Source organism: Gekko japonicus, unplaced genomic scaffold, assembly GCF_001447785.1.
Source record: "Gekko japonicus isolate JY-2015 unplaced genomic scaffold, Gekko_japonicus_V1.1 scaffold2819, whole genome shotgun sequence".
In the NCBI taxonomy this organism is placed as follows: Eukaryota; Metazoa; Chordata; class Lepidosauria; order Squamata; family Gekkonidae; genus Gekko; species Gekko japonicus.
Genome location: NW_015169871.1, coordinates 183,605 through 197,054, shown reverse-complemented (window position 1 = coordinate 197,054; position 13,450 = coordinate 183,605). Strand labels below are relative to the sequence as shown.

The 13,450-nt window shown below is 48.0% G+C and overlaps 1 protein-coding gene across 1 annotated transcript in view; it reads left to right on the top strand.

Moving 5' to 3' along the window:
• The first annotated feature begins 1,838 nt into the window (after window positions 1-1,838).
• Window positions 1,839-13,450, top strand: part of MYL1 (myosin light chain 1) — a 41,407-nt gene continuing 29,795 nt past the window's right edge. The window contains exon 1 of the mRNA XM_015417439.1: window positions 1,839-2,096. Within this exon, the coding sequence (XP_015272925.1) occupies window positions 1,974-2,096 (123 nt within the window). The 5' untranslated portion in view covers window positions 1,839-1,973. The remainder of the gene's footprint in view (window positions 2,097-13,450) is intronic.

Genomic DNA, 13,450 nt, shown 5'->3' with positions numbered 1-13,450 from the left:
GTGCGAAGACACCAGAGCTGATTTGGCCCTAGAGCTGCCTCGATGTTGCGCCGCCGTTTGCCCCGATACTATTGGTCAATTTCATACCCAAAGCTGTGGGGCTGCATTTTGACTCGCGGCTTCGCCCGATTTCCCCTGCAGTTTCATGATCCTGTTTTTTTAGGATCACGAAACTGTGGAGGAAATTGGCTTTGGGTGTGAAATTGACCAATAGTATTGGGACAAATGGCGGCGCAACATCGAGGCAGCTCTAGTGCGAAATCAGCCCAGATCTATTCCTAAACTATTTTTAAAGCAAAGGTTTGAGTGTCTATGGAAGTCAAACATCCACCAGATTTAGCCGTTCAGGAGTTTATCCTTATGAACAGAGCCAGGTGGAGTAAAATGGAGTTCTCCAGGAGGGAACTTTTTTATAAATAAAGGGGATCTGGAAGAAGAGGAGGAGGAGGAGGAGGAGATTGGATCTATACCCTGCCCTTTACTCAGAATCTCAGAGCGGCTTACAAACTCCTTTCCCTTCCCCTCCCCACAACAGACCCCCTCTGAGGTAGGTGGGGCTGAGAGAGCGGAGAACTGCCCTTGAGAGAACAGCTGTACCAGAACTGTGGCTTGCTCAAGGTCATCCAGCAGCTGCAAGCAGAGGAGTGGGGAATCAAACCCGGTTCTCCCAGATTAGAGTCTGCACACTTAACCACGACACCAAACTGGCTCTCTTGTAGTTTGTCTACCAAAAAAAACCCCAAGCAGTTTGTCTCCCTGCCCCCTCAAATTTCCTTTTTTATCGGATGTACTATACTCTTTTATTTCATAATTGTGTGATCCAGTTTCATTCCACGGTTTGTTTGTTTGTATTATGTCGGTCTTTACCGCATTGTTTTCTAATTCCATCAATCCCCTTGAGTCACAGCAAGAAAGGACGTAATTGAGACTGATCATTCAAAGCCCAGGGATGTGTTTGGGAAAGAAGGGAGGAAAGCTGGAAGTGAAGAAAGAAAAATAAGAGCGGCTGCCATTAAATCCGAGACGATGAAGACAAATGCTCCTTGACTGAAAGCTCGTTTGCTCTTATAAGCAGGGGGAAGTCTCCAGTCTCTTGAGAAAATGTCCTAGGTGTCTTCCTGTAGGTCTCCCTTATAAATAGGACTCGATAAGTCAGCCGGCAACGTACGAAATTAGATGATAGGAAGAGCTTGTTAGCTTTCAGATAGCTCTGGAATGAGAAGAATAAGAACAGATGGGGGAATCTTGAACTAGTGAACGAGAGACTTGGTGGCAAAACCAGGGTGGGCTTATCCATATACGTCTGCTCTTATTTTTAAACTCCCGCCCCCGCCCTTTGCTGGATCAACACTTTCTTCTTGCAAAGGAAGGAAATGGGGGGAGGAGGGAGGCGGGGACACATCGTGGAGGAAAGCAGGGGGGGAGAAGCAGGGTGGATTGAAAGTGGTGATCATTTCCCAACCCCTGAAAACCGAAATTCCATCTGGAAACTCAATCCCCTCCCTGAGGACGCCCAGGCATGGGAAACCAGATTTATAACTTCAGCAGAACTGGACTTCTCTCAAGAAAAAGCGGCCTGTCAACGATTTTGCGTTGAATTACACTGGAAGCCCCCCTGCCGGCTTTGTCATATCCCACCCACCTCCTTATCCATTACAAAAATGCACAAGGGGGGGCTTTTTTAAAAAAGGGCACTGAAGTCCCCTTGAATGACGATGCTCCGGGCCCCTGATATTCCATTTATAGCCTGGCTGAGATGACATACCCCCTCCGCCGGCAAACTGTCCAATCCAACCGCAAGTGTCAAGATTGTATTAGGCACTAAGTGAAATATATATATGCCCTTATGGTGTTTAAGACACTGGGTCCACCTCCAAGGCACCGGTCTCCCTGAGCGCTCCCTGCTCCTCATCCGGGAATCTCTGGTCAAGGGTTTGTTTTTTTTGTAAGGGTTTAAACTTTTAGTGTTTAACATGGCACCAAAGAAGGAAGCTAAGAAAGCTGCACCTGCCGCCGCCGCTGCACCTGCACCTGCACCGGCCCCAGAAGCACCAGCAAAACCCAAAGACCCACCCATCGATCTGTCCAGCATCAAGGTAAAGGGATGAACTTGTGCAGTCACCGAAAAACCCTCCCTCAAGCTGGGAAACACAGCGAAGCTTCGGCATTCGAGTGTGCGGGAACGCTTTCGGCTGAGCTTGTTCCCGGCTTGAGGACACTCCTGAAAACTGGGCTAGAAAATAATTGGCAGGAATCTCTGGAAATGCAGAACGCTTCCAGTTCTGACAGGCACAGTGTGGCACAGCTGAGCCCGTCCACTGTACAAAGTTTCTATTTTTAAAAAAAATCTGGTGTCTAATTTTAATCTGGCCTGGATTATTGTCCTCTCAATTAAGTCTGTGTGTGATCAGATTTTGGAATGAATCGAACGTGATACTTTTTTTAAAAAAAGAAGAAGAATGAACCTGGATCTCTTTTTAAAGCAAAGATCAATTTGCAAATTTCGTTCTGGATTTTACGATAGGTAAACTGCAAATTACCCAGTCATTTTGGATAGATCGCTTTGCCTATTGTCTAAACCAGAGGAAAATAGCAATGCCTTGTATCCTCTCCTGTGCTCTAAAACTAGAGGGTGACTCCTAGATTAGAAGAGAAAAGCAGAGAGGTGTTTCAGTGACTGCAACCTTTCATCTTTGGTGGCTTGTGGCTTGCAAGTTGTTGGGAAAGTGGAGCTTCCTGATTAATAAGAAAGAGCTTTGGAGTGTTTTCCCTTTTGACTTTCCAAAAGTAACCCATGCTGTGCATGGTGTTCAAGGATGGTTGAGCATTTTGCTTTCAGTGCAGTCTGAAAAGAAGAGATCTGTCTGTGGTCCAGGGGGGAAGGAAAGACCCAGTCAGAGAGATTCCCCAAGCAGTCCATCTCTAACTACAGATCATTCCCTGGCAGTTTGATTGATCAGAGTACTAACTTAGGCCTCTACCTAAGAAATCCAACCTAATACGGAGAGCCAAACAGTGGGAAATATTGCAAGGGAGGCAAGAATTCTAATCGCCCCTTAACTGCATCACAAGAGCCTGCTAATGAATTCTTCTCCGTTTAATTGGGCGTGTGCAGTTGGGAGCCATCCTGCCAACACAAGCTGAGCTTCACTAAAAGACTGTGTGATAGATTTTTATTTGTAAAACAAGGCATGGAGGGGTAGGGCAGAGTGAAATCTAATTGGGGGTTAGGTTCGGGGCCCTCCAAACAACAGCAGCATCAGTGTGGAGAGTGAAAAGGGGAAGTTTTTAAAAAGAAAAAAGAAAGAAAGAAAAATGCTCAGAAACGAAAGCAGATAAGACTACACCCCAAGGAGGTTTTCTCTGACAGCATCATGTGGTCGAGTAATTAGATTAGATGCGGCGCTTCAGGAAGAAGGCAAGTTGGATTTCCTGCTAAAGCAATTTACATTCATTAGACGGCTGCGTGGATTGGATTCATTAGGAGAAAATAGAATTTTCAACTCTAGTGCCTCAAATTAATTTATCTTTACATAAATAGACTAAGTGGGATATACATCATCGGGAAAACGAAATGCTGTGATTTCAACCACCACAGCAACCCTGTATGACCCTCTTTAGACTTTCGTATCCAAAACTGGCTTGCTAAGGGTTTAGGAAGAGCTACTGTGGTACCCTAATCTGTATTCAGTTCACTCGAACGGGGGGGGGGGAATATTTTTAATTTGGCTGGGATATGCAAGGAGAAACTCACTGAATTATTCAAACGAATTTTTGTGATACGTTGCATTGCCGAACAATACCTAGCATTTGAATAGATTCGTGTGGGTAGCCGTGTTTGTCTTTAGCAACAGAACAACATTTGAGTCCAGTGGCACCTTTAAGACCAACAAAGTTTAATTCTGGGCATCAGTGTATCTGAAGAACTGTGCATCCACATGAAAGCATATACCCAGAATTAAATTTTGTTGGTCTTCAAGGTGCCCACTGGACTCAGACTTTGTTCTAAAATTTATATAGCGTTTTAGGAGTGTTCCTAGTGCTTCACTGGCACTCTCTCACAAAACAGAACAAAAATCTAGAGGCACCTTGAAGACTAGCAATATTTATTTCAATATGAGTTTCCATGGGCCGCGGCCCACTTTGTCAGATAAGTAGGGCGAAGTTGGCTGAGATGCACAAAAGCTCATATTGAAATAAATGCTGTTAGTCTTTAGGGTGCCGGTAGAGTTTTGATCTATTTCAGTATGCCGCACTCTGATGCCCCTTTTAAGGGTGCAGTCCTATGCACGCTTACTCGAGAGTAGGCCTATTGAATAAAGTGGTATTTAGCGCTGAGTAAGTGCACATGGGGACTGCACAATGAAACATGAGAGAAGCGGTCTTCAGTAAAATAAAGTTAAAGATCTGCCATTGCATTACTGATGGTCGTTCTGCTCAACCCTAGAGCCCAAACTGCTAACTCCTACCTTCTTCGCCCCCTACAACATTCCTCGGAGTTTCTTCCACTCTGTCCTTACTTATATGGCCCTGTTCTCTCACGTCTGAGACTGCTTTACCTCACAATACCCCAGTGAGGTAGACGGGTATTCTTATCCTCCTTATAAGTGAGGCTCCGTTTGGCCAAGGTCACCTACAGGGATGGTTGCCATTCTAAGGATTAATCTGGAGAATCCAGAATTCAGGTCCAAGATCCCCGTCAATGAATAAAATGCCAAGCACTGGAGCCATTCGCATTTCTGAGAACACTCTTGTAAGTAAGATGCTCGGCTTAGACTCTAAATATGTTATGGAGACTGTTCCATGGGTGCCAGAAGGTGCTGACTTAGGGGCTCCTGAAATACCCCCAAGTGAGCAGTAGAAATGAGCAAGAGCCCAGTAGCGCCTTCAAGACTCACAAAATTTGTGGCAGGGGAAGAGCTTTCAGGAATCACAGCTCACTTCAGATACCTGAAGAAGTGAGCAGTGACTGCTCTGATATCTGAAGAGGTGAGCATTAACTCACTAAAAGCTCCTCCCCTGCCACAAATGTTGTGAGTCTTGCAGGTGGACTCTTGCTCGTTTCTACTGCTACAGATAGACTAACACAGCTACCTATCTTGATCTATCCCCAAGTGAGCGAATAAATGTTGTGCCTCTCACTGTTTTCAGCTCAGTAATAGGATCTTTATTCAGCAGGGCTGGGGAACACCTTTACACGAGAAACCAGGGAACAGAGGTGGTAAAAATGAAGCTTGGGGAGTTTTGACTCCTCTCGATAGCTTATAAGAACATAAGAACATAAGAGAAGCCAATGTTGGATCAGGCCAAAGGCCCATCCAGTCCAACACTCTGTATCACACAGTGGCCAGAAATACCAGTGCCATCAGGAGGTCCACCAGTGGGACCTCCCCAAATCTTCTGGTGACTACTGTTGGTACCAGGGTTCCCTCTAAGCTGAGTTAGTGTGAGCCAGCTCACAGTTTTTTAGTCTCTGGCTCACACATTTTTGTCTTAGCTCAGGGAGGATGGCTCCACAGCAAGCTAATCTATGCAGCAGCCAAATCACTTGCTCATGACTTTGATGCCGGTAGCTCACAAAGTAGAATTTTTGCTCACAGGACTCCATAGCTTAGAGGGAACATTGGTTGGTACTGGATTCAAATCTAATATGTAAAAACTGTGTCCCATCTTACCATGGTCCACGGGTTTCCTTTGGATGGACTTTCCAAACTCACGTTCAGAGGAAGTTCTGAGAAATAGATATCTCCTCTCATGCTGGAAGCCGCCATTTGTGAGCCCGTGATCCTGAAATACGCCAGATTGTCACAGAGAAAATTATTTTTCTCTGCCAGGGTTGCTGGTGAGGCAAACGGGACAGGTGGTCAGAGAGAGCTCGGCCTGTTTCTGAGAGATGAATGGCTGTGCCTGGGGGGTGAGGCCACAGTCAGGTGGCCCACGAGAGCAGGTGGGACCCTGCTGTCCCCCCTTGCGTCAACGAATCTCTTGGGGCCTGGCATCCTGCCCCTCAGTCACGCTAGGATCGAAGCACACAGCAAAACAGCCGGGAGCCCCTTCATCCATCAAGCTGTCAAGTGGCACAGTGGTGAAGTGCCAGGACCCCCCCCTCCCGGGCAGAGTCCTCGATCGGAGAGCCCTGGCACCTTACGGGATTCCTGCCAGTGAGGGAGACTTTATCTTGCCCTTTCTAAGCACCCAGGTCCTCTCCCTTGCTCAGTGGCAAATGGGCTGGACCCCAAACCTTCCTAAATGCCTGTGCAACTTCTGCTCATAAAGAGCTGAGCATGAAGAAAGGGGAGGGAGAGAGCTCAATGATACAGGGCAAAGGTCCCCAGCCTTTTTCGTCCCGTGGGCAGCCTTGGAATTCTGACCCAGGGCAAAGCCACAAAATGGCTGCTGTGGGAAGTGAAGCCAGCCACAAAATGGCTACCTCGGGAGGTGAAGCCACACGTACAGGAAGCTGTTCAGCAGTTCAGCAGTTCAGCAGTTCAGCAGTTCGAGACCCGAGTGTGCCACATGATGGAGTGAGCTCCCGTCTCTAGTTCCAGCTCCTGCCAACCTAGCAGTTCGAAAGCAAGAAATTGCAAGTAGATAAATAGGGACCACTTCGGTGGGAAAGTAACAGCGTTCCCTGCGCCTTGGTGTTTAGTCATGCCGGCCACATGACCACGGAAACGTCTTCGGACAGCACTGGCTCTTCGGCTTTGAAACGGAGATGAGCACTGCAACCCTAGAGTCGGATGCGACTGGCTTTCGAGCAAGGGAACCTTTACCTTTTTATACACACACACATACACACGGGGCGGGGGGGGAACAGGCTGGGTAAGAAACAAGCAATAGAACTTACAAGCAGTTGGAAAAGACAGATAAGAGGTCCAAGATACTAATGGACAGGATTAATAACTGTGCCTTCAGAACAGAAATCCTGCTTTTTAAACGGTGACTCCTTATTTTGTTAAGCCACAACCACATATCAGCCAACCTTGAAACTCCAGATACCCAGCATGTCCTTTGGTTATTTATCAGTTTTGATCTACCTGAGGTTGAGTATGTGGACAGGTGAGAAACGATAACCGCCCATTCAGCCCCGTTGCCTCGGGGCTCATGAGGCGCACAAGAGAAAAAGGTAAACTCCGGGCCAAAAGAGACATTTAGGCATCTGCGGATCTGAGCAGTGGATCCCGACGCCATTTTAGAGATGAGTCTGGCCATTTAAAAACGCCGTCCCTGCACAGCGGGGGCAGGCGATCTCGGTTACGCCCTGCACCTTTCAGTACTTATGCACCTTTCAGTACTTGAAAAGGCTTCAGTCCCCCCCCCCCCCTGTACTTCAGGACTTAACCCCCCCCCCTTTTTGCACTTTAAACCCCTTTTGGCACTTGAAAAGGCACGGGGGGGGGGGAGATCATCCAGTCAGGGCCTTGCGGCATTTTTAAATGGCCGGATTCATCTCTAAAATGGCATCAACACCCATAATTTATTTATTTATTTCAAATTTCTACCCCACCCTCTCGGCCAGAGCCAGCCCATAAGTAAGACCTGTAGATGCCATAACGTCTAGTTTGGCCCTCTACTTCATATAGGGATGACAGTCCCCAGGTGGGGGTGGGGAACCCCTAATTTCAAGGGCTCCTGCCAGCTGCTTGCTGGCGGGGAGAACCTTGCCCCCAAGCACCAACTCCAACAGCAGCTAGAAGAGAAGAAGAAGACAATATATACCCCAGAGAGCACTACGGTCTGGGTCTCAAAACCGGCTGACCCTCCCTGGCTCAAGGGAGGCCAGGCTAGCAGATACCAGGGCCGGGGCCTTTTCGGTGGCAGCCCCTACCTGGTGGAACGAGCTCCCGGAGGAGATCAGGGCCCTGTGGGACCTTTCCCAGTTCCGCAGGGCCTGCAAGACGGAGCTCTTCCGCCAGGCCTTTAATTAGGGGCCGCCGCTGCTGTAGCACCCGGCCCGTAACTTTACCATCGAGCAGCTGCCATAAAAGTAAATGAGCAGAAGAACATCTAAGCACTCTCAGATAGTTGGGAATCCATTTGAAAGCATTCCATCTAAGTGAATCTTTAACTGCTGCCAGCCCTTCGCTTTGTATCGTTTTAACTGTATCGTTTTTGTGTTTAATTATTGTATGTTTTTAGCCTGTATTTATGGCATTTGGAAGTCACCCTGGGCCTGCTTTGCTGGGAGGGCAGGGTATAAATTTGATAATTAATACATTAATTAATAAATAAGAGATTGGATTTATACCCTGCCCTTCACTACCCAAAGGAGTCTCAGAGTGGCTTACAAACGCCTTTCCCTTCCCCTCCCCACAACAGACACCCGGTAAGGTAGGTGGGGCTGAGAGAGCTCTGACAGAAACTGCTCTTTTTCAAGAACAGCTCCTGTCAGAACTACGGCTTGCCCAAGGTCATCCAGTAGCTGTGAGTGGAGGAGTGGGGAATCAAACCCACTCCTCCCAGCTTAGAATCTGTGCACTTAACCACTATGCCAAACTACCAGCAGCCACCCCTCTCCCTCCCCTCCTGCCAGGCTTAAAGGGCCCTCCAGCTGATTGGTGGGAGCAGGTGGCCCGCCCATCAGCTGGAGGGCTTTTTAAATCTTGCAGGAGAGGGGGGACAAGGGCAGCTGCTGGCCGCATGCCTGCACTCCAAGCAGTGAATTCGCCACCTGAGATTTGGGAGCACAGCCCCCCCCCTCCTCAGAAAGCACTTAAAGGGTCCCTTCGACTGCTTTTGGAGACGGGGGGGGCAGGTGCCTGAATTCCAAGAGGCAAATTTGCCGCTTGGGATTCAGGCGCATCCCCAATGCGGTGATGTCACCTCTGACTGACGGCATCATGTTGGGGACGTCCCCTCCCCCTCCCGGAATGCCTCCCAAAGTCCCCCACTGGGGAGGAGGCAAGACCTGGCTACCCTAACGTCACAGCTTACGGCGGGCCAGTTGGAGACCCTATTGGAACGACGGAATCGAGTGAGGCTTTCCAGATTTTTGTAAACCTCTATCATGACTCTTTTCTAAACCGTTGTCTCTTTTCTAAATGGAAAAGTCCCCGACTCTTCGGCCTTTCCTCCTAGGGAAGGCGCTCCAACTCCCTAACGGTCTTGGTTGCCCTCCGCTGCACTTTTCCTAGCTCCGCAATGTCCTTTTTGAGACACAGGGACCAGAATGGTACAGAGTATTCCAAATGAGGCCACACCCTAGACCCTCTAAGCTGAGTTAGTGTGAGCTGGCTCAGTTTTTTAGCCTCTGGCTCACACATTTTTGTCTTCGCTCAGGAAGGAGGGCTCCAAAGCAAACTAATTTATGCAGTAGCCAAATCGCTTGCTCACAACTTTAATGCCAGGAGCTCACAAAGTAGAATTTTTGCTCACTAGACTCCACAGCTTAGAGGGAACATTGCCCTAGACCTATACAGGCCACGGCACGATGTGCAGATATTCCTCTTGGCATTATGTGCAGACCTTCTAACGCAAAAAGGCCTCACCCACAGACATTCTTTACCTCCCACAGACCAAACACATGACCAGGAGCTACTCATTTCTACATGTGTCACAGTTCATTCAAATAGCTCTGTAGGTGGGAGCGAGAACAGGAACGAAGCTGCCCCCTTCTGTGTCCATGTACACCAGTTTGGTGTCGTGGTTAAGTGCACGGACTCCAATCAAGGAGAACTGGGTTTGATTCCCCACTCCTCCACTTGCACCTGCTGGATGACCTTGGGCAAGCCGTAGTTCTGTCAGAGCTCTCCTTGAAAAAGAGCAGTTTCTGCCAAGAGCTCTCTCAGCCCTGCCTACCTCACAGGGTGCCTGTTGTGGGGAGGGGAAGGGAAAGGGGTTTGTAAGCCACTCTGAGACTCCCTTGGGTAGTGAAGGGCGGGGTATAAATCCAAACCCTTCTTCTTCTTCTTCTTCCCAATATTCCAGTCTTCATTTTGGCAAAGATATATTTTCCCTTGAGTTTAATGCTAAGGAAACTAACTTAAAAGAAGAACGTGCATGTCTTCAGACAGCAACAAATACCTGAATTTGTGTGCGTGTGTACATGTTCGTGTGTGTATGTACTCAAGTGTATGTGTGTAGGCAGAAAAAGAAGTCTGGGGCAAACCTGAAGCTAAAAACCAAAATATTCCAGTAACTGGGTTGAGTGAATGCTCATTTATACCCCTTGAGTGCAGAAACCAGGTCTTCAAAACGCAGTCAACATAGAAGCTGCAATATTGAAGCATAAATATCCATGACTTTAAAGACGGTGGACTTGCATGTGGGAGAAGCCACAGTCGACCCATCTCTGCAGACATTCTCTGAAATGTCAGATGCAATGAAAGCACAAAGGCCTTAATTCAGAAGGGGAAATGTACATGGATGCTGGTTTCTACACATGTGTGGGGGGGTGCGGTGCCCATGTTCCATGCTCTGACCCCTCTGCTCATCTGCTGGAGGGAGCTGATTCCACGTGCCTCCTGTCTCTCCCCTAAAAAAACACACACATCAGTATTGGAAAAACTGATAGCTAGGGTTGCCCTATGGTGGGAAAACTACCACTAGAAAGTAGGGATGGGCACGAACCGGCTGACAAAGTAAAGTTCGTCATGTTTTTCACCGGTTCATGGTTTGCGAAGCAACGTTCGCAAACTGTAGAACTGCCACAAATGTTGATGCCGTTTGTGGCCATTCATGAAAAGCAGAAAGAAGGGGTTTAAATGGCTCTGAGCCATTTAAATCCCTGCTTTCTGCTCTTCACGAAATACAGCAGAGCAGTAGACTGCTGCTCGGCTTTTTAGTTTTAATGGTGGGAGGTGGACTTTTGTGGTGAGCAGATAGCAGTGGTTTAAATGGTTAAGAGCCATTTAAACCACTGTTTTCTGCTCACCCACGAAAAGCAGCGAGGGGCAGAATGCAGAAGTCACAAACCCATACGAACTGGGTTTGGTTCACAAACCAGGCTCCTGGTGCGTATAGGTTCGTGGTTCAGCCACAAACCACGAAACAAAAAAAATGTGGTTCGTGTCCATCCCTACTAGCAACTGTCTCTTCTCGCCACTGCTGTGAGCAGAGGTGGGAGAAAAACGGGCACAAAATTTGCTGTTGGGGTGACGACGTGATATCACTTCCTGGGGAAACCATAGTTTCCAGCAATAATGAGAGTGGCATGATGTCACTACTGGTGCCCCAGGCCTCTTTAACTCCTGCCTGTTACCTGGCAACAATACTAGTAGCAGCACTCAATTATTCTGCAGAGAGATGCATATATACCACCACACAGAGAGATATCTAAATTGGGACTGGCATGTTGCAGCTCAGGCGAGTTCACACTTTCTGCAACAAGCTGTTGAATGACAAAAGATACCAAAGGATAAACACGCCCCTGTGGATCAGTCCTAAGCCGCTGAAATTGGCCCGGATATTAAGGTGTGCTTAGCTTCATTCCTGGTGGCTTAAACTCCAAATTGTCAATAGATGTATATTTTCCACTGTGAATTCACTGGGTGTCTCCAGGCCAGCCCCCCATGGCTCAGCCTCAGTTCCCCTTTGTCTGTCAAGGGGAAGAAATTCTACCTTGCAGGATCGTTGTGCAGAAGAATAAGAACTGCTGTTTGGATGGCGGTCGAGAGACCACAGAACCAGTCCTCGGCTCCTGACTCTGAAAAGGCGTTCTGAGACAGAAGTATGAGGAGGTGTCCGTTTCTTGTGTGTGTGTGTGTTGTGTGTTCAGTTATGTTTTTGGTACATGCAACATATTGCTTTTGGGTTTTAAGGTAAAGGGGGATACACATCAAACGAATCAGCCTGGCCCTTTTAGCTGACCTGATTGCAAGTTAGTACTTGCCAAGGGATGTCCCAGAACCATTCATTTCGGACACTTTGATTGTACCGTCAGCATGAGTTTAATTAATTAATTAATTAATTAACTCAGATTTGTTCCCCGCCAAGGCAGGCTCAGGGCAGCTAACAACATAAAAACACAGTACAATAAATACATAAATATCTTTAACAATCCATTAAAACTAACTTACACCCTGTAAAGTGCTAGCGACTAGCTTATGGTATTAAGATGGCCTCATACACTGAAGGATCGTTCTCCGTTTCGGCCGGCGAGCACAGGCTATCGGTAATAGACCAGCCACCATGCTTCAGTTATCAATAAGTTGTTGGAGTTGATGTTCAAAGTTATTAATATTGACCATGATGGGAATGGTGGTGGTGGTGGCGGCAGCTCATAGTTAAAGGCCTGGTGGAAGAGCTCCGTCTTGCAGGCCCTGCAGAACTGTAAAAGGTCCCACAGGGCCCTGATCTCCTCCGGGAGCTCATTCCACCAGTATGGAGCCGCCACCGAGAAAGCTCTGGTCCTGGTTGCCGCTAGCCTGCCGTCCTTGGGCCCTGGAATGTTGTTATGCCCAAAGTGCGTGGTGCCAACATCTTCCCTTGAGATTCCTACTGTGTCGTGTTTACTGGAAACAACATGCCCTATATTAGGGATCTAGGAATGAATAAATGCGGCTCTACCCCCCACCCCGCCCCATGCACAGCGCCTCCATCGCTAATGCGATTGGTTTGCGGAATGTGAATTATGTGCGTTTCACACACATATTGGATATCATCCGCAACATGGTTAGAGAGGACTAATATAGCTCTGCCCTCCTGTCAACCTTGTTCTGCCGGCTTCTACGTTCACTTTTAATTACTTCAACAGCTGGCCAATCCTCAGCTCCACAACCCCCACGCTGGAAGGTTCACCTGACTCTATTTCTTAAGCATTTCTTGGAAGACCATGAAAAAATGGGTGGGGGGGAGAAAAGGAAGAAACTTTAGCAGAGTTCAGGTATGCAGCAAACTGCTCTTTTTCATCCATTACACAGAAAGAAGAAGAAGAAGAAGAAGAAGATATGGTATTTATACCCCGCCCTTCACTTGGGGTCTCAGAGCGGCTTACAAACTCCCTTCCCCTCTGGCGGGGCTGAGAGAGCTCTGAGGGAACTGCCCTTGAGAGCTCTGAGAGAACTTGTGACTGACCCAAGGTCATCCAGCAGGTGCAAGTGGAGGAGTGGGGAATCAAACCCGGTTCTCCCAAATTAGAGTCCGCGCACTTAACCACTACACCAAACTGGCGTAGTGGTTAAGAAAGGAGGTTGTGCACTGGATTGTGGCCAGCAGGGCTCTCGGTTTAAACTCAATTATGGTCGAAGTGCAGTTTGGTGTCGTGGTTAGGAGCACGGACTCTAATCTGGGAGAACTGGGTTTGGTTTCCCACTCCGCCACATGCAGCTGCTGGTGTGACCTTGGGTCAGTCATAAGTTATCTCTGAGCTGTTCTCTCAAGGGCAGTCCTCGAAAGAGCTCTCTCAGCCCCACCTCCCTCCCGGGGAGGGAAAGGGAAAGGAGATTGTAAGCCACTCTGAGACTCCGAGTGAAGGGCGGGGTATAAATGAAATCTATTATTATTATTATTA